At 55.4% G+C, this 20849-nt stretch overlaps 1 protein-coding gene and 1 pseudogene across 1 annotated transcript; both read right to left on the bottom strand.

The window, feature by feature from the left end:
- Positions 1–37: 37 nt before the first annotated feature.
- ERCC2 (ERCC excision repair 2, TFIIH core complex helicase subunit) lies at positions 38–15158 on the bottom strand. Its single transcript, XM_008158351.3, has 23 exons — positions 15119–15158; positions 14682–14781; positions 13446–13523; positions 13312–13374; positions 13020–13133; positions 11016–11132; positions 10808–10924; positions 10382–10505; positions 10195–10291; positions 9918–10051; positions 9676–9844; positions 8000–8118; positions 5307–5376; positions 5148–5217; positions 4957–5058; positions 3629–3692; positions 2976–3097; positions 1637–1729; positions 1470–1542; positions 1188–1258; positions 924–1067; positions 639–782; positions 38–168 (listed from the first exon to the last, which is right to left on the bottom strand). The coding sequence occupies exons 1-23, from the start codon at positions 15121–15123 to the stop codon at positions 76–78; spliced, it is 2283 nt and encodes a 760-aa protein (XP_008156573.1). The 5' UTR covers positions 15124–15158; the 3' UTR covers positions 38–75.
- Positions 15159–19648: 4490 nt separating this feature from the next.
- Positions 19649–19768, bottom strand: LOC114232345 (small nucleolar RNA SNORA31; annotated as a pseudogene).
- Between the last annotated feature and the right edge of the window lie 1081 nt (positions 19769–20849).

Genomic DNA, 20849 nt, shown 5'->3' on the forward strand with positions numbered 1-20849 from the left:
TCAAGCCCCTGGGCCCAGGGCCAGGTAACACGCGCAGTCGCCAGGAACTCCTTTATGGCCCTGCCCCACCTCGCGCTACAGCTGCTGTGCAATCTGCTCGATCCTCCGCAGCGTCTCCTCGGACTCCAGCTGCTCCAGGCTAAGCAGGGATAGGCCCAGCTGATCCTCCTGGCGGGCAAGGACGGGAGGGTGAGGCCAGGGGCTGGGGGACAGTGCTGCACTTCCCCACACGCCCCCACGAGGAGACGGGAGGGGCCCACGGGGGCTTCGGGACAGCATGCTTGAATTTGGAAACACCCGTGGGATGCAGAGCCTACTATCCCGGCAAACAACACAGACCGGGAGGAGGTGGCGGCCAGACAGCGGTGCCCAGGCTGGGGCTCAGCCTTCCTGGGGCTCCGCCTGCTGCTCACCCCAGCTCTCTCGCCCTTCCTCCTTGGGGCTCACGCACCTGCTCATCTACCATGGCGTCTGTAGCCCTTGACTCCCACCAGTTCCCAGGCCGGGCGTGTGGGCGCACACAAGCCTCCCTTTGCCACGGGCAGGCTGGGTGAGGGCGTGGGGAGGAGGCCGAGACCTTCCCGAAGCAGCTTCGCGTGGGAGGCTAAAGGGAAGCAGGGCGGGCCCCTCCAGCTCACCCTGTGGAATGGCTGTGCCATCTGCCTCAGGAAATACTTGGCCACCTGGACCCCCTCGTCCACGGTCAGGTTGAGGTTGGCGTCCGTGAGGTGCTCCTGGATCCAGCGAGGCAGCTTCCCCCGCTTGTCCGCCCGGGCAAACCGCTTTGAGCAGGAGGCGGGAGAGAGAGGGAAGGTGTCAGGACCCTGGGGTGGGGGCTTGGGCTACCCGGCCCGCCCCCCCCCCCCCCCCATCGGGATGATGATGAGGGAAACAGCCAGGTTGGGTGGGCCCCTGACCCCCACCTTGTCAGCGAAGACCATGAGGCCGTAGTCCGTCTTGCCCCTGATGGCCCGACCCACACACTGGGCCGCGTGGCGCATGGCGTCGAAGGTGAGGAAGTCGTTCTCTCGGATCTGGAACTGGTCCCGCAGGTATTCCAGCCGCGCCTGTGGGGAGATGGGGCCGGGCCCTAACGCCTGTCCCTCTGCATCAGCCCCTTCCCCGTGCAAATCCCGGGGGAGCACCCAAGAGAGGCCCTAACGTCCTGCGACCCCAGCGCTGCTCACCTTGAGGATGCGGCTCTGCGTGTAGACGTAGGGGACGCCAAACATGATGACGGCCCGCCCGAAGTGGTGCACTGGGTGGGGCGGCAGCGAGAGAGGGGTTACCCCCAGACCAGCGGGAGAGAGCCACCCTCATGCGGCCCAGGAGTGGGAGGAGTGGGGGTGCTCCGAGGGCCCCACCGGCAGCCGGGGACGGAGGGAAGGGAGGCCCGGGCGTGCCCAGGCTGTGGGTGTCCCCTGGGGAGCAGAAATGGCCAGAGCTCCAGGAAGGCCCGGTCCACTCACCAAAGTCGATTCCCTCGGACACTTTGCCTCGAGCCACTGAGAGCAGGATGGCCCCACGGCCGTTCTCGCAGGCCTGCGGAGGGGTGGCCAAGACAGAGGTGCGGCCCTCAGAGCTGTCCCCCCTCTCCAGCCGCTTTCAGCTCCCCCTCCCCCAGTCCCATCCTCACCTCCTGGTACTTCTCCAGGGCCACGCTGGTCTCAGCCCCGTCTTGGGTCTCAATGAAGAGCAGCTTGTTCCTCTGGATGTTCTCGAGGATGCCCTGGAGGACACGGCGGGTCAGTGTGGCCGCAGGAGGGTTCCGCTCTCGGGTGTCCTTGCTAAGCTCAGCTCTGCCCGGGCTTTCCGGGCTACAGACCACTTCTCTCCCCCGCGGAGACCCCCAGGGAGGGCGGTGGCACCGTAGCCTCCTTCTTGCAGGAAACCTGTGATCCTGGCAGGGAACCGGTCCCCACACCCACCTTTGAACCAGTGGGGCAGGCATGTGGCCCAAGACGGCCAGTCGGGACCCTCCCCGCCCAGCCACTGACTGGAGACAAGATTTCCTATGTGACACTGTAATAGAGACGTGTGGCCAGGACAGAGACAATGGGACAGGACAGAGGGTCTAGAAACATCCCCCTCACAGATGGTCACCTGTAACCCTCAGCGGGGAGGAGCAGGAGCAGCCGGATTTCCATATGGAAAAACGGAACCTCACCCGGCCTCACACCACACACCCAGAGGAACCTGAGGTGCTCCCAGACTAGATGTGAAAGCTAAAGCTACAGGGCTTTCTTAGGAAGCACAGACTACCTGCTCCTGGGCAGGCAAAGATTTCTCCAATAGGACACAGCTGGCACTCAGGATGCGGGGCGCGGGGCCAGCAGCCCCTCCCCCTGGGTGGAAAGAGCCTGAGGACAAAACCAAGGTCTTGGCCATGAGTGGGTGAGCTCCCCACCCCAACTCCCTGGTGTGCGGATTAAAGTTCACTATCTCACCTCCCGCTGAGAGCTGGGCCAGGGGCGCTCAGAAGCAGAGGACAGAGCAGCCCCTGCCCTCCTGCGTCCTGCTGCCCCAGTCCCGGCTCCCCTTTCCAGAATGCCCGTGACCTCGCCCACACACGCCCCAGTGCACTCCCTGCCCGAGTTTCTGTCCAGTCTTAGTTCTCCAGAACCTTCCTCTGACAGCACAGCACCCAGCGAGAGTCTTGCCTGCTGCCCAGGTCAAGCCATATGCGCTGGGGGGCACAGGCATGGTGGTCACCCCAAAAAGAGCAGCAAGGGAACCGGGAACAGGGAGGCAGGGGTGGTTCCTTCTCCCGAGGGGCAGGCCTTTGAGGGCCCAGAGGCTGTGATGCTGGTTCTCAGCCTGGAGGTGGGGGAAGGGCCTAGGACACACACTATCTGTTCTTTAAACTGTTCCTATGCGTCCTATTCTCTCCCCTGCACCTGTGACACAGCCGGGCAGAGCCAAGACTGAGAAGCCGGGGCCGTCCTGGGTGTGGGCAGCAGGGGCGGCGGGCGTACCTGCTCGTACCAGGAGGCCACGGTGCTCTCCATGTACTGGTAGCTGGTGAAGAAGGCCACGATGCCGTCGGGGACCACGGCCGACATCTCCAGCAGGAGGTTCCCGTAGTTCCGGATCACCGCTGTGAGGGGTCAGAGGTTGCCCCCTCCGCTGGCCTGGGTCCTCTTCCCCACTCCCTACCAGCATTCCTGTCTAACGCCTGGTCTTGAACTTGGGGCTCACAGAAGCCCCAGTGAGCCATCTGTAGGGCTGTTCACACACACACTCCACTTCTCCTTGCAGGCCGGTGGGAGCACAGCACCCCTGTCCCCCGAAGTTAGGCCTGGCCTGTGACTGGCCATGGCCAATGAAAGGAGGGAAGAGGCTGTGTGCCACTCCCAGGTGGGCACCTCTGTAGCCATTCACCACGATCACCACGATCCCTCCTGTCACGTCTCACCACAGCCGGTGCCCAGAGGTGGAGGTTCCCAGAGGCGACACTGGGCAGGCCCCCCTCAATCCCCAATGCACGGGCCAGGGCCAAGAAGCAACCTCTATGTGACGCCACTTGGACTTGGGAGTGTTTGTTACCACAGCAAGACAGGCCATACTGACTGCTAAACCTCCCCTCGGAACCAAACCAACCCCCGCCACGAGCTCCACGGCAGCATACCAATATCTTCCCGGGTCTCGAATTTGGAGCTGATGGCCACCTGGTCGTTGCCACGGCCGATGATCTGAGGGGAGCGGGAGACGTCATAATAAGCGAAGCAGCAGCAACCACCCTGACGTGTGGTTCTGGTTGCCAGCTAGTGCTGTGCTAAGCTTTTTATAGACTCGGTGTCACTGAAGGAGCGCTCGGCTGCCCCGTTATCCGTGCTGCACAGAAAAGTCACCGAAGGCGCAGGAAAGGTGAGTCGCCTGCCCAAGGCCACACGGCAAACAAACAGCAGAGACGGAGCTGAATCCACGTCTGCCCGTGTTCCCAGCCAGCACGCACGCGCCAGCCAGCCCAGCCTCCAGCCAGGCGGTTCCAGGAGAACGCGTCTCACCGTGACCTTGACAGCCACTGGTGCACCCCACCGGCCCCTCACAGAACCATGCTGCCGTGCATGGCCGGCACGGGAAAAACAATCCCCACCACCGCAGCACTCTGGGAAGTCCAGACACTTAAGTCTGCACAAACGAATGGAGGAGCGAAACCTGCCCAGCCCTGAGTCCAAAGTCCTGACTGATCTCCCTTTTTGACGCTTTAAAATGTTTCACTGCTGCCCAGCTGGTTTGGCTCAGTAGATTGAGCATCGTCCCATGCACCAAGAGGTCACCGGTTCGATTCCCGATCAGGGCTCATGCACCGGTTGTGGGCTTTGTCCCCAGTAGGGGGCATTTGGGAGGCAGCCGATTGATGTTTCTCTCTCATCAATGTTTCTCTCTCTAAAAAAATCAATAAAAACATTTTAAAAAATAAAATATTTCATTGCTGAAATAATCACATGACTTTGACCAGAAGATGCTGCTCAGACCCTGTGGGTCTGACACGGCACACAGCACACGCCTTGTTTCTAAAGTCGGGGAAATTCTCAGTTCTCAAACACCCCTGGCCCAAGAGCTTCAGACGAAGGACCCAGGGTTCGTGTTGTGATGCCCAGTTTACAGAGGGGACTGACTCAAAGCAGAAGGGTCACTGGCCAAGGTCACAGGCAGACAACGAACCAGGCAAAACCATGTTAACCAAGAACCCAGCCCTGGGCCACATTTTACACCCACAGCTCACTCTCCCCTCCACCGCCTGGGAGATCACAGAGGAGGCATTCCCATTTTACAGATGAGAAAGCTGAGACTGGGAGAGCATGCCGCAGGGAGTGCCCAGGTCTGTCTGAACCCAGAATCTGTGCCCTGAGCTGCAAAGCTCTCCTGCCTGATCAGTGGAGGGAGCAGACCAAGAAAAGATAGCCACTCGCTTCCATCTTCCCACCCGTCACCCACCCCCCGCCCACGTACCATGGGGCACAGGCAGACGCGGGCCAGTGTCATGGTGAAGGTTGCCATGGTGACAGGGTGGAAGTCCAGGATCTTGGGGTAGATGTCCAGTGGGGACAGCGTCTGTAGTGGGGGTGACAAGAGGGATCTTAGCAGGACTGGGCGGAACCAGGAGCCCCTGAGGGGAGGGCGGGGACAGAGAAGGTCCTCACCCCAGATGTGATGATGACAGACTGGAAGCGCTCGAAGACGGGTTTGATGGCCAGCGAGGCGTCCATGCAGCTGTGGGAAGCAGACGAGGGTGGTGAAGGCCAGGCCAGGGGGGCGGAGGCCCCACAGTCCATCCATACCCCTCGGGGCTTAGGGCTCACCTGAAGTGCAGGATGGGGTTGGCAATGGTTGGGGTCCTGTCGTCAAAGGGCTCGATGATGATGGTGAAACCTACAGGAGGCCGGTGAGAATGCTGGGGTGCCAGTGATGACCATGCCCACTCACCAGTCCCCACCCCCAGAGTGAACGGGACCAGCCACCTGTAGCCCAAGCCTAAAGCCCAGGCGCCTGAGTCCAAAATACACCCCAGCCTGCCCGCCTGTGCTCAGAACCAACACCCGCACACAGTCAGGGAGGTCCATCCCCTCGCGCTCTTCCAGGCCACGAGGGCCCGCCCTGCCACTCAAGCCTTCCCCTCGCCTCTGGGGGCTGAGGAGGATGGGGAGGGTATTCCAGGTAAAAGAAAGTGAGGTGGTGCCTGGCCGGTGTGGCTCAGTGGTTGAGCGTTGACCCATGAACCAGCAGGACCATCAGGAGGCCGTCGGCTCTGCTCCAAAGTCGATCTGCAATCTGCGCCCCCCTCCCCACAGTCGTCCCTGAACCACTGTGGTCGCCTCCCTCACTGGGCTCACAGCTCCCACTCATTGTGCTGGGGACACAGCAGAGACCAAGACAGCTCTGGCCTGCCCTCTCAGGGTTCACAGTTCAGTGATGGGGACACAGCAGACCTGTCCCCAGACAACGACCACCCGAGTGGCAGGGCTGGGATGGGAGAGCCCAGAAGAGGAGGCCAGGCCGAGCCTGGAAGTCAGAGACGGCTTCATGGAGAAAGGACATCCTACTAAGCCGGGATCGAAAGGAGGAGGAGGTGGTTGGAGGCTGAGGAGGATGGGGAGGGTATTCCAGGTAAAAGAAAGTGAGGTGGTGCCTGGCCGGTGTGGCTCAGTGGTTGAGCGTTGACCCATGAACCAGCAGGTCACGGTTCAATTCCCAGTCAGGGTAATTCCCAGTCAGGGTTTTGCCCCAGTAGGGGGTGTGCAGAGGCAGCTAATCAATGACTCTCTCTCATCATTGATGTTTCCATCCCTTTCCCCCTCTTCCTTCCTCCCTCTGAAATCAGTAAAGAACAGACAAAAGTAGCACACACTAAGAAAGTGAGGTGCTGGCAGATGGGGAAGTGGGGAGGAGAGGAGGAAGGCAGCCGGAGGGAAGACAGCATGGGACAGAGGAATGGACGCAGAAGGAATCTTCCAGGGGGACTTGCTTCTGATGGCCCTGGGGTGGGGGAACGGGCTTCTGTCCTCCCCGAGGCCGGGCCCAGCCGCAGGCCACTCGGCAGGCCTGACCTGGTTTCCTGGATAGAGGCGTAATCCCCGGGGATCGGACTGAGCTGAGGAAGGGAAGGGGATGCTGACCGATAAAGGCGAGAGCCTCCGGAGCGCTTCCCCTCTCGCGGCAAGCTGGAAATCTGAGCATCACCCTCAGCTCCTCCCCCCATGCTGCCCACACCAGGCACCAAGTCAGTCCTGGCCTCCTTACCTCCCACCTTCCCCCAACCCTTCCCCCCTTCCCTTCCCCTCGTCCAGCCCTGGCCAGGCTCCATCTATCCTGCCCCAGTCCCTCGGGAAGAACATTTCTAAAGTGCAAATCTGCCCCTGCCCCTCCCTTGCTCAGAACCTGCCATGGCCCCCAGTGCCAACAGGAACAGAACAACCAGGTCCTGCCCTGGCCGGTGTGGCTCAGTGGATAGAGCGTCAGGCCTGTGGACTGACGGGTCCCGGGTTCAATTCCAGTCAGGGGCACATGCCCAGATTGTGGGCTTGATCCCCAGTAGGGGGTGTGCAGGAGGCAGCCAATCAATGATTCTCTCTCATCACTGATGTTTCTATCTCTCTCTCCCCCTCTCCCTTCCTCTCTGAAATCAATAAAAATATACACTGAGTGGCCAGATTATTATGATCTCTGAACGCATAATAATCTGGCCACTCAGTGTATATCCTATATCAGTGGTCGGCAAACTCATTAGTCAACAGAGCCAAATATCAACAGTACAACAATTGAAATTTCTTTTGAGAGTCAAATTTTTTAAACTTAAACTTCTTCTAACACCACTTCTTCAAAATAGACTCGCCCAGGCCATGGTATTTTGTGGAAGAGCCACACTCAAAGGGCCAAAGAGCTGCATGTGGCTTGCGAGTCGCAGTTTGCCGACTGCGGGCCTATATAATAAAGGCTAATATGCAAATTGTCCTCTAGACCAGGAGTTCGACCAGCAGGCAGGCTGGCCAACCACCCATGTCCCCTCCCCCTAGCCAGGCTGGCTGGACCCCACCCATGCACGAATTCATGCACTGGGCCTCTAATACACACACACACACACACACACACACACACACACACACACTCTGAGTGGCCAGATTATTATGTGTTCAGAGATCATAATAATCTGGCCACTCAGTGTATTTTGTTTAAAAAACAACAACCAGGTCCTCACCACACCCTAAGTGTGAGCTGACCCCAGAGAACCTCTCTGGCCTCATCTCATACCATCGCTCTCCCCCTCCCCCGCTTCTCCAGGCTGCAGCCGGAGGGAGCCTCTGAAAGCACAGATCTGAGCATGAGGCTCGCTCACTCAGAACTGTCGGTGGCTCCCCAGTGCCCTCAAAGCCAAACTCCTGAGCCCAGCTCTACAAGGTCCCGAGGGTCCAAGTCCCACAGACAACCCTCCGGACTCCACTGGGATCCTGACTCCAGCTGCCAGGGGGCCGGCCGAGGCAGGAAGAGGCGCACTTACCCTTGGCGTAGGTGCTGACTAGGGTGGCAAAGTTAGCCAGGAGCGTGAGCGGGGAGAAGTCCGCGAGGTCTGCGATCTCCAAGGTGTGCAGGAGGGAGCGGAGGCGTTCAGCGCAGAACCTGGTGGGGCGGCCAGACAGGGTGAGGGGGAGGGGAAGGACGGACAGGACCAGCAGCCCCTCCTCCGCTGTCAGAGCTCCCATCTCCACAGTGAGGGCAGGGCCTGGGCTGTGCGGGTCGCCTCTGCGTGCACATCGGCACAGAGAAATAAGCACACACCCGAGTCATGTGGTCCCACGTCACACATGGTCACAAAATCTCACACGCAGGTTCTCGGTCAAAGTAGGAGATCCACAGCCACACCCAGAATCCCAGCCACGTGAGTCCTGCTCGGCCACATGTCACACACTTATACCCAGAACCTCACGCCATCTCAGTCACACTCGGCCACCCTGCTCACACACACAGCATCAGAGTCCCAATGCTCACACACGCTCGCAGTCTCACACACGCTGTCACACTCATGCACACAAACACTGACGACCGGGCCTCAGGCTCTCACCCTTGGGGACAGGCAGGTCACGGAGCAGGACCGCCTGGCTCCAGAGTTTGAAACCTGCTCCTGAATGTCATTTCTTCAAGTCTGCCGTCTGCACCCCCTCCCACCCCAACTCCCGGCTGGATCGGGGGTGCCCCTGGGCTCTCCATCCCAGCCCCAGCTGCTCAGGTTGGTCTCTGTCTGGAGATGGGTCTATCTCCCCACTAAGACTGTGAGCCCGGAGGGCAGGGGCAGGGCCAGCGCTGTCTCCATCACCACTGTGTCCCCAGCACAAAGCAGGTCCTCGGGAACATGTGGTGGGTGCTAGGACCCCATCTCTGCCCTCACAAGCCTCCCCTCTGGGGGGAGGCAGGCAAGGCCACACCGAGGGCTGCCCCACCCCTCAGAGGCAGAGCAGCCTGGCGCCTCGGCGCTCCCAGGCCTGGCTTTGCACAATACCCCACGCAGTGCGGGGTGACGGGCATGGCTTCCCCCGGGCCACAGTGTCCTCATCGGCAGCAGGGACACCACAGGGCCTCCGTGAGGCAGGGGCACTAAGTGCTTAGCTCATCATCAGTCCTAAGACAGGGCCGGCACTGCCATCACTGCTTTCTCATGAGCCACCAGCCGCCGGCGTGAAAGGGGACCCCCTCCCCATTTTACAGAGGAGCCTGAAGTCCAGAGAGGACTGGTGACTTATCCAGAACAGCGAGCCCCGCCCTCCCGCCAGATCCCCAGATCCGTTCTCCTGTCCTCAGGCTGGGGTGAGGGGAGCAGTGAGAGGCCCTGCAGGGGCCCAAGCTCCCACCTGCTGGGTCGTGTCAGGAGCCCCTCCTCAGGGCCTGGGGTGGAACTGCCTCCGAGCTCTCCCAGGTGCCCTGCTGGCTCCTCCGCCCTGCCCACCCCTCTGCAAACAGTGTCTCCATCCAACGCTTCAGGTAAATCCTCTGATCAGGCCACGTGCGGCCTGCCAGGCCCCTGCCCAACACAGGATCCCGGGACCAGCTCCGACCCTGCTCTGGCCGACAGGTGCCAGGCATGCTCTCGCCCCCCACTCCTCACTTACACGCCTGACACGGGCTACAGGGAGACCCCAGGCCACAGGCGCAGAGGACAAGGCCGCTGGCGGGCGGGCGCACCTGAGGGGCTTGCGCTGGATGCACACGCGCTGGGCCAGGCCGCTCAGGAAGGCGGGGGGGCTCTCCTGCACCACGTGCTGCACGCGCAGCCGCCACTTGACGTACTCCAGCAGCCGCCGCAGGAAGCCCAGGAAGTGCTCGGCCGTGCGGATGGAGCCCGGCACCGCCTCTGCGGGGACAAGGGGTCAGCCGCCACCCCACGGGGCGGGGACAGGGAGCGGCCGAGGCGGGCGGCAGCTCACCCTGCAGCACCTCGTCGGGCAGCACGGGGTTGGCCAGGTGGGCGTCGGTTTCCCGGGCGACACTGGCCTCCCGCAGCCCCTCCACGAGGCGCCGGTACTCCTCACGCAGGCGCTGCTCATCTGTCTCCTTGATCCTGCAGGGAGACGGGGTGTAGGAAGAGGGGGTGACACCTGAGGGGACATCGGGACAAGCCTGGTGTCCCTGGAGGCAGGTCAGGCAGGGGCCGGATGGCAGGGGCAAGGCGGGCACAGGGTCTCCTGCTGCCCGCACCCCCACCTGAGCACTGTCTTCTGCAGGGTCTCCAGGTTGCCCTGGCATCTGTCCAGGGTCCGGCGGGTGAGGTTGACGCTCATGGAGTCGATGCAGACATTGTCTGGAGAGGGAGAGGGGAAGGCCCGGCTCAGGCAGGCAGAGACTGGGTAGCACTGAGGGGCTGGCATCACCTCCCTGGCGCCCTCCTCACCAATGTTGTGGGCCTCGTCGAAGACCACAACGGCCTTGCGGGCCAGCTCCTTGGACACCAGGTCTGCAATCTTGGGGTCCAGGAGGTAGTGGTAGCTGTAAACCACCACGTTGGCGTGTAGGATCTGGCGGCGGGGGCCGGGGGGGGGGGTAGGGTTACACCAAGCCTGCCTGCCACCCCTAATCCCTGAACCATGCTACCTCCCACCCACCCACACTACCACGTCACTTCCTCACAGGCCCACAGAGGCGAGGCGAGGACAGACAAACACAGGCCAGGCACAAAAATAAGCAAGTTGACAGAGTCAGACAGAGGCACAGACCCATCGGGAGATACAGGCAGGCAGGCAGACACAGGCAGTCAGATGGGCAGGCAGCCTGCGATCCGCACATGTGCCCTCTGCCCACCCGCTGCCAGTCTCCTCACCGAGTACCGGGCAAGGAAGTACGGGCACCAGCCCTGGCGCCGCCCCACGGCCTTCAGGTCATCCAGGTTGTAGATGCCAGCAGGGAGGGGCACCTGGCGCCCATGAATGTCAAATTCCTGGGGCAGGGCGAGAGGGTGCCTGGGGGTCAGAGAGGTGGGTTGTCACAGGCTGCTGCCCGCCCTCCCTTCGCCCTGTCCTGGCAGGCACCTCGTAAAAGCGGCAGTGGGGCAGGCTGGGGTCCCGCTGGTACTGCGCCCGCACGTAGGAGGCTGTGAGGCTGTGGCATTTTCCATCGACATCCTTCCCAAAGCGCAGGGGTGTGACCTGGGGAGCAGGGCGGGTGTGCGGCTCAGCACTGACACAGGCTGAAAAGCCCGGCCGCTCCTGGAACCCGGGGCTCTCCGCCCCAGCCCTGGGTGGGATGGGAAGCTGCTCTCTGGGGTGGAGCTGGGGGGTTTCTGGAAAACTCAAACCTCAATCCGTTTCAATAATAAACAGTTAAGACACTTGGGAACTTATTGAAAGAATGGCAAAACTGTTACTTTTAAGTTATTCCTTTTGAAACATTAAGCCCTATATACAATGGACAAGGAAACATTGTGACAGTGTGGGTGGACCTTCAGGGCATTATGCTAAGTGAAATAGGTCACTCAGAGAAAGACAAGCTACATATGACCTCACTTATGCAGAGAATCTAAAAAAAAAAAAAAAGAGAGAGAGAGAGAGAAAAGAAACAGCCAAGCTCATAGACAGAGAAGAGATTGGTGGTTGCCAGAGGTGGGGTTGGGATGGGTGAAATGGGTGAAACTGGTCAAAAGGTACAAACTCCCAGTTAAATAAAAAAAGTCCTGAGGACGCACAGCATGTGACTCTAGTTAATACTATATTGCATACTTGAAAGTTGCTAAGAGAATAGATCTTAAAAGTTCACATCACACACACACACAAAAATTATAAATATGTAAGGTGACAGATACTAACTGGATTATTGCAGTAATCATTTCGAGATGTATACAAATATCAAATCATTATGTTGTACACCCAAAATGAGTATGTCAATTAAACCTAAAAAACAAACACACACACACCACTAAGCCTTGAAGATTCTTTACTGCAGGGGTCCTCAAACTTTTTAAACAGGGGGCCAGTTCACTGTCCCTCAGACCGTTGGAGGGCCGGACTATAGTTTAAAAAAAACTATGAACAAATTCCTATGCACACTGCACATACCTTATTTTGAAGTAAAAAAACAAAACGGCAAAAACACCCGCATGTGGCCCGCGGGCCATAGTTTGAGGACGCCTGCAGTGTGTAGATTAAGGGTAACTGCTCCATCTTTTAAAGTGCAAACAACCAGCACCTTGGCAGGTCTTAGAACCAGAAGAGGGTCTGGTCACACAGCCTGACAAACTGCCTTGCCCGGGCCTGTGCCCTCCGAGGCTCTGCTGGTGGCAGCGTCACAGCCCAGGGCTGCCTTTGCCCCACACAAAGCCTTTTCCTTCACCAACAGGAAGGCTCTGACACGAATATTCTATGTGTCATATATCTATTAATATCATGAAAATCTCTCATATTCTTCTAGCTCTTTGTACATGCTAAGGACTATACATACATCATCTCACCTAATCTTATCAACTGTATGAAGCAGGTACTTAGTTATACTTATTTAACAGAAAGGAAAACTGAGGCCCAGACTCCAAAAATCACCTACGCAAAAGTACACAACTGCCCAGCCAGTGTGGCTCAGTGGTTGCACATCGACCCATGAACCAGGAGGTCACGGTTCAATTCCCTGTCAGGGCATATGCCCAGGTTGTGGGCTCAATCCCCAGTGTGGGCATGCAGGAGGCAGTCGATCAATGATTCTCATCTTGATGTATCTCTTTGTATCTCTCTCTCTCTCTTTCCCTTCCTCTCTGAAATCAACAAAAATATATTTTAAAAAAATTTACACAACTAATGCTTCAGAGCCAGGAACCCAGGCCTGCTGAACTCCAGGAAGTGCCTTTGTAACCTCTCCTAGGCTGGGGGGAAAGTGGGAAGGCTCCCCCAAAGAAGTGTGCTTGCCTTGGCCACGAGCAATGAGTCGACTTTGAAAAGTGAGAAGAGAATTCTGTGTGTGGCCCCTGCCGACCTCCCCGAGAAAACTCCTGGTGGATGAAGGGTTTCCTCACCCCAGGGCTTAGGGCGAGGGGAGGCGTGGGCACTCACCTCCGGATGAATGCACAGGTTCTTCCGAGAGCTCAGCGCCAGCCCCAAGAACGGCAGCTTCTCACCCTCCTGCTTCTCGTAGAAATTGAGCAACTTCCGAAGCTCTTCAATCACCTGTGCCAGCCCAGGAGGCAGGGGACTTGGCCTCCCTGAAAGCACAAGCCCCCACCCTGCCAGGCCCCAGCCCCTTCCCCAACTTCCCAAAGCGGTGATGGCAACCACCGGGGAGGGGCCGGGGGGACCAGTGAGGCCCAGGAAACGTGGGGGAGCTCGGAGATTGGCCCCAGCTCACCTTCTCAATCTCGGGCACTGTCCTTGAGCAATAGATGAGTTTAGTCACCTCCAGCGGATACGCCTGCCAACGACAGTGGGCTCAGCCCTGGCCCCTTCCCCCTTCCCCCTCCACAGGCCCAAAGGGTCACTTACCCGCTGATATGCCATGATCAGGGCCAGCAGGGACACTGTCTTCCCAGTTCCTGAGGGCATCTCCAGAACGCCATGACCCTGCGTGTTGGGGGTGAGAGGAACAAGACACAGGCGCTCAGAACTTCAGGGGCACAAACTCTGGGAACACCCCCTCCCCACTAATACCACCATCTTGGAACAGCAGGATGACACAGCAATGGAAAGTCTGGGCCCCAGGAGCAGTGGATTTGAACCCCACTTCTGCCACCTCTTTGTTGAGGGGTCTTTGGCAAGTGCCTTCACCTCTCTGGCCTCAGTAGCCTCATCTCTAAAATGGGCCTAATAAGCTCTAATGAGAAACTGTGGGTTAAACATTTAGCATAGTATCTGAATATAGTGAGCCCCTTTTTCTTTTATTTTTTAAATACGTTTTTATTGATTTGAGAGAGAGAGGAAAGTACAGGGAGAAACATCAGTGAGAGAAACATGGATGGGCTGCTTCCTGCACGCCCCCTACTGGGGACCCAGCCACAACCAGGATGTGCCCTGACCGGGAATCGAACCAGGGCACGAGAGGGGGCTCATCCAGCTGGGCCACAGGCTAGGAAGAGCCCTTTTTCTTTCAAGTTAGCAAACCCTCCCAGCGCTTACTGTGCGCCTGGCAGTATTTCTTTTCTTTCTTTTTTTTTTTTTCTGGCAGTATGTCTAAGTGTCTTACATCAGGGTTTGCCATCTTGAGGGCTGCCCTGCGCACTGTAAGATGCTTATCAGCATCGATGGGCTCTACCTACCATAGATGCCAGCAGCACCCCCACTGCACCCATCTGCCACCCAGAAATGTCTCCAGACATGGCCGCATGGCCTCTGGGGGGGTCAAAACCATCCCCGGTTGAGAACCGCTCCCTGACTTAGCGAATTCACCCATGTAACCCTCCCAGGGACCTCTGAGACGGGCGGTGTTGCTACGCCCATTTCGCGGAGGTGAAAACGACGGAACAGGGAGGTTAGGTGATTGACCCAAAGGCACACAGCTGTGCATCCAGGATTCCAACTCGGGTAGCCGACCCCAACGTCTACATGTTCCTAACCACGGAGCAGCTCCGCCTCCGATAAGCGTCAGCGGCTGCTGCTGTAACTAGTGTTGCTTTAGGTGAGGGTTTGGCTCTCTATCGAGGACCTCGGGTTTCCGTCTAGACCTCCTGCGTCCCCGGGGGCAGCCCCTCCGTCGGGCGGGCGGCGGCGGCGGGCCCCACGCACCTTGGCGTCGAGCGTGCGCTTGAGCTCCAGCATGTAGGAGAACTGCTCCGGGTAGATGTAATCGTACGGGAAGTAGACCAGCAGCCCGTCCACGTTGAGCCTGGCGGCGGGGCTGTCCGGTCAGTTCCGCGTCCCCTCAGCCCCCCTCCGGCCCCTCTACTCCCCAGTCGTCGGGCCGAGAGAGGTTACCTGCCGGGCGCGGCCCGTCGGGCCCCCCCCCCCCCGGACGTACCCCAGTCCCCAGGAGCCTCCGGGTCTCCCCTCGGCATCGCCTCGCTGCCCATCCCCGTTACCGCACCGTAGGTCCCCGAGTCTATCCCCACCTCACCCCCTCGGTCACCCCTCGCCCCCGCAGCGGCCCCGAGCGCGCCCACCAGTCCCCCCATCTTCCAGGACCCCGCTCCCGCAAGGGAGCCGCAAACCCCGGCCGCTCTCACTTCATGGCGCCGGTCGCGGCTGGAAGCGGCGTCAACCCGCCTCCCTCATGAATATTCAGTGAGGCAGGACCCGTGGGGCGTCCTCGAGGCGCCGCTCCACCTTCCTCACAACGCTATTGGTAGATCCCGCCCGTCACTCCGCTGGGGTGGAGCCAATCGGGATAATGCGCGTGCGCACGGCAATGCGAGGGCGGGCTCCCGAGAGAGGCCCGCGTCGCTGAGGATCGCCGAGGACCAAGAACAAAACAGGAAAGGAAGAGAACCGAGAGAATCGATCCCATTCATTAGGATTTGGTCTTCCCGCTTCTGCCCAGATTATCGAGGAGCGAAGACAGGGAAATTGGGGACGCCTTCGGGACCCACGAGTTAGGAATGGCTTCACCGTACCAGACAAACATGCACTTATAAAATACCTGCTGTGTCCTAAACTTCTCTGGGACAAATAACTCCCTTCATTTATTGAGCTCCTACTATTTGCCACTTACTGTCTTAATCAGGCAGTAATACAAAGGCCCTGTGGTTTGGTGGTTAAGTTGTGGACTTTGGAACCAGAATGCTTGGGTCCAAACCCTGACTCCACTCTACTACCTGCGTGACCCTGACCTAGTTACTTAACTTCTCTGGTGTTGCATTTTCTTATATTCGAAGCATGTAAAATTAGGTTATCTACAGTGTAGGTGACACTTAAACTAACCCACATAAAGCTGCTAAAACTGGGGTTAGCACATATTAAGATTTCAATAAATGCTCGCTTTTATGTGTTTGCTTCAGAAATAGCTGTGGGGCGCCCTAGCTGGTTTGGCTCAGTGGATAGAGTGTGGGCCGGTGGACTGATTCCGGTCAAGGGCACGTTCTCCAGCCATGGTTGGGGTGCGTGCTGGAGGCAACCAATTGATATGTCTTTCTCACATTGATGTTTCTCTCTGTCTCTTCCTCTCCTTTCCACTTTCTCTAAAAATCAATGGGAAAATATCCTCAAATGAGGATTAATAAAAAACAAGACCAAAAAAAAACCAAAAAAAAAACAGCCTGGCCGCATGGCTCAGCGATTGAGCATCGACCTATGAACCAGGAAGTCATGGTTCGATTCCTGGTCAGGGCACATGCCAGGGTTGCAGGCTTGATCCCCAGTAGGGATGTGCAGGAGGCAGTCGGTCAATGATTCTCTCTTATCATTGATGTTTCTAGGTCTCCCTCTCCCTTCCTCTCTGAAATCAATAAAAATACCCTATATAATAAAAGCCTAATATGCAAATAGATCAAATGGTGGAACAACTAGTCACTATGACGTGTACTGACCACCAGGGGGCAGACGCTCAATGCAGGAGCTTCCCCCAGCCTGCAGGCCCCAGGTCAGCCAGGGCAGGCCTTCAGCTCAACTTAGAAACAATCTACCACTAAGCCCACAGGTTGCTGGCAGGATTCATTTCCTTGCTGGATGTCAGCAGGGAACTCCCTGAGGTTCCTGGCACGTAGGCATCTCTGAGGCCAGCTGGCTTTATCAAAGCAAGAAAGCAAGCAGAGCCAGAGAGAGGGGCACAGATGGAAGTCACTGTCTTTCATAACCTAATGTCAGAAGGGACAGTCCATCGCTTTTGCTGTATTCCATTCCTTAGGATACGTCCCTACATCCAGCCCGTGCGCAGGGCAGGGTTACTCCAGGGCGTGAACACCAGGAGGCCGGAGGGTTGGGAGCCATCTTAGAATGACTGCCTCCTGCCTCCTCCTGGCCTTTGTAGTTGCTCCTCCGTCTGTCTGGAAGCTTCTTTCCCAGATCTCTGCATGGCTTCCTCCCTCAAAAGTCCTTTCCTCTCTGAGGCCTTTCCTGACCACCTTATTTGAATTGTCATATTCTCCGGGTAGGCTGAATAATGGTCCCCAGAGATCTGCAGGCACTGATCCCTGGACCCCGTGAATGTCCCCTTACATGGCAAAAGCGACTTTGCAGGTGTGAGATATCCAGGTGCTCTGTAACTGTACAGTGTGACCCTGAAGCAAGACGCTACCCTGCAGGCTTTGAAGATGGGGGGGGGAGGGGGGCAGGGGCAATGAATGCAAGGAATGCAGCTCTAGAAGCTGGAAAAGGCCAGGGAGCAAACGGATTCTTCCCAGAGATCTGGAGGGCTCGCGGCCCCGCCAGCACCTTGATGTCAGCCCAGTGCGACTGAGCTCAGATTCCCGACCTTCAGAAGTGAAAATGAAAATGAGTGCTTTTGTATTATTGTTGATTTTTAGAGAGGAAGGAAGAGGGACAGAGAGAAACATCAATGTGAGAACCAAAGATCAGCCACCTCCTGCACGCCCCCGACTGGGGATCGAGGCTGGCAACCTGGGTATGTGCCCCGACCGGGAATCCAACCGGTTACCTCTCACTGCAAAGCTGAAACATTTCTGTGGCCTAGTGACATCATAGCCACCTTAACACTGTAGCTCATACATTACTCACGTGTTTGTGGTGATGCTGCTGTCAACACACCTGCTGTGCTGCCAGTCATATAAAAGCATAGCACAGTACATAATACTTGATAATGACAGGAAATGACTCTGGTACTGGTTTGTGTATTTATTATGCCATATATATATTTTTTTATTTTATTGATTTTTTAAATATATTTTATTGATTTTTTACAGAGAGGAAGAGAGAGGGATAGAGAGTTAGAAACATAGATGAGAGAGAAACATCGATCAGCTGCCTCCTGCACACTTCCTACTAGGTACATGCCCGCAACCAAGGTACATACCCTTGACCAGAATCGAACCTGGGACCCTTCAGTCCTCAGGCCGACGCTCTATCCACTGAGCCAAACCGATTAGGGCATATTATGCCATATTTTTTTTATTTTAGAGTGTACTCTTTCTACTTATAAAAAAAAGGTTTGCTGTAATACAGTATGCTGTGTTACACCAACAGCAGCCTCACACATCTCCTTTACCTTGCCTCTCTTTTAAAAATATATGTTTTTATTGATTTTGAGAGAGAGAGATGGGAAGGGAGAGGGACAGAAAGAAAGAAACATTGATGAGAGAGAAACACCATTCATCAAATGGCTGCCTCCTGCATGCCCTACCCTGGGAATCAAATCTACAACCTGGGCATGTGCCCTGACCGGGAATTGAACCAGTGACCTCTTAATTCATGGGTCAACACTCAACCACTGAGCCACAGTGGCCGGGCTACCTTGTCTCTTGATAGCATCATTTTGTTTTGTGCTTGATTTAATCTCATGTTGTTTTGTACAGTCACAAGCTGTAGAGGCTTGTAGCATAGCTGCATTAGGCTAGATCAAATAGCCTAGGTATGTAGTAGGCTAGACCATCTAGGTTTGTGCTGTGATGTTTGCACAACAATGACATTGCCTAATGCTGCATTTCTCAGAAGGCATCCCAGTCCTTAACTGGTACAGAGAAAATGATGGACTCTCAGGAATCCACTGCAAGTCCATTCAATTGGAATAGAAACCAAATCATTTATAGGTTGATAATTTTTTTAATGTAAGATGATGGATACATGGGTGATGTTTTTTCATTAGTCTCTGCTTTCATAGAATTTTGAAAAATTCCAGAAATGTTTAATATAAACAGGACACTAATTCACTGTTCACATCTCAATGCTTAAAAAATTAAAGACCATACATACACATAACTCCCTCTGAGCAAGTTGTTCTGATCTCTTTCACTCTCAATGCATGTAGAGAGGACCTCTGTCCAGAATTTAGCGATTTTTATTCTCTTCTTTAAGCTGGCTCCTACTATTAAAATAATCACCTCATTCCACATTCTTTGTGATTTTTAAAAATTCAATTAATTTAAACTAAAATAAAACCAATGCACTCATTTCTGTTTATTAAGGACAATTTCACGCAGACACCAAAGTGGAGAGAATAATATAAGAACGCTCCACATACACTAAGCTTCATCCGTTTTTAACACAGGGCCAATCTCATTTGTCCACATCCCAGCCACTTCCCCTCCCACTGTAACCAGAACCCAAGTTTGGCTGCCTGATGCCACAAAAAACAGACTCCTGAGACAAATGCTGGTGAAAAAGGAGAGGTTTATTCAAGTGCCGGTCACCTCAGGTGATGGGGGACCCTCATCATAAAGCCCATCTCCCTATCTCAGTGCAGGCAGAGGTTTTTATAAGGAGGGAGAGGCAAAGGAGAACAAAGGAACCAAGGGAGGCCATTGAAAATTCTCTGCGTACAGGCCAGCACCATCCATTCCTATAAGGAACCTCAAAACCAGTCAAGTGACGGTCTGGTATGTGTTATCCTGGTCTCTGTCATCCTGGTTCTAATGGTTGAAGGGCAGCAAATTTCCCAGAACTGGGATGACTAAAGGTCAGAGTCCGTATCTTCTGAAATTAATTCCTAAGATTCCTATACAAACATACTGTTTTTCTACAAGCTACATATTAGAGTCATCATTTACAGAAACAATGTCAAAAGAATGGTGGTGTGGGTTACAATCCCCACTGTTACACCACCAGTCAATTATTATTACTTTTATTTTTTATTATTATTTTTTTTCAAATGTAGTCCCTTATTCAATCTGGGCCGCCACAAAGACAGACAGAAAGCGCAGGGATATTTTTCTTTCGCATCCCAGTGCAAACCAAAAGAACAATAGGTTGTTCAAGAATTATTATTACTTTTAAATGTCTTTATTGAAGAGAGAAGGGAGAGGGAGAAGAAGTTGGTGGAGATCATATTGCACAGCAAATACAATGACAAGGATGTAGCTTTATGATTTATCAAAAACTATTCAGAAGAGATAGAAGCTCATGCTTTGTCAAAAGTTTTTAAAATTTTTTATTGATTTCAGACAGAGGAAGAGAAAGGGAGAGAAAGATAGAAAGATCAATGATGAGAATCATTGACTGGCTGCCTTCTGCCTGCCTCCCAATGGCGATCGCGCCTACAACCTGGGCATGTGCCCTGACTGGGAATCGAACCGTAACCTCCTGGTTCATAGGTCGATGCTCAACCACTGAGCCACGCCAGTTGGGCCAAAAAATCTTTAAGGAAAAAAATAATCTTTAAGGAGCACTTTATGAAATAAAGAAGTGGGACAGGTCTTGGCCTGATAACTTAGTTAGAATGTCATCTGAAATGTGAAGGTTTCAGGTTCGATCCCTGGTCAGGTCACATACAAGAATCAACCAATGAATACATAAATAAGTGAAACAACAAACTGATCTCCCCTCCCCCTTCCTCTTTCTCCAAAATCAATAATACACTCAAAAAGTGAGGCAGAGCCCTAACCGGTTTGGCTCAGTGGATAGAGCGGTGGCCTGCGGACTGAAGGGTCCCAGGTTCGATTCTGGTCAAGGGCATGTACCTTGGTTGCGGGCACATCCCCAGTAGGGGGTGTGCAGAAGGTAGCTAATCGATGTTTCTCTCTCATCGATGTTTCTAACTCTCTATTCCTCTCCCTTCCTCTCTGTAAAAAAAAAAAAAAAAAAAATCAATAAAAATTAAAAAAAAGTGAGGCAGAAGCAAAGGAAAATTGACTCTTCAAGGTCGTACTCTCAACAAGGCCACACGGGTTTCTGGTAGATGAAGCCTGTTGGAAAGGACCTCACAATTCATGCCAACACACAGGAGGAAAACAACCCGGAGGTAGAACCAGCAGACACAACGAGTGACAGGAGCGATGGCCCCAACACCAGATGACTGGATAACCAGACCTACTACTACACTGTGCCTAAAATGCTTACAGATGTTCAAGA

Source organism: Eptesicus fuscus, chromosome 21, assembly GCF_027574615.1.
Source record: "Eptesicus fuscus isolate TK198812 chromosome 21, DD_ASM_mEF_20220401, whole genome shotgun sequence".
Taxonomy (NCBI): domain Eukaryota; kingdom Metazoa; phylum Chordata; class Mammalia; order Chiroptera; family Vespertilionidae; genus Eptesicus; species Eptesicus fuscus.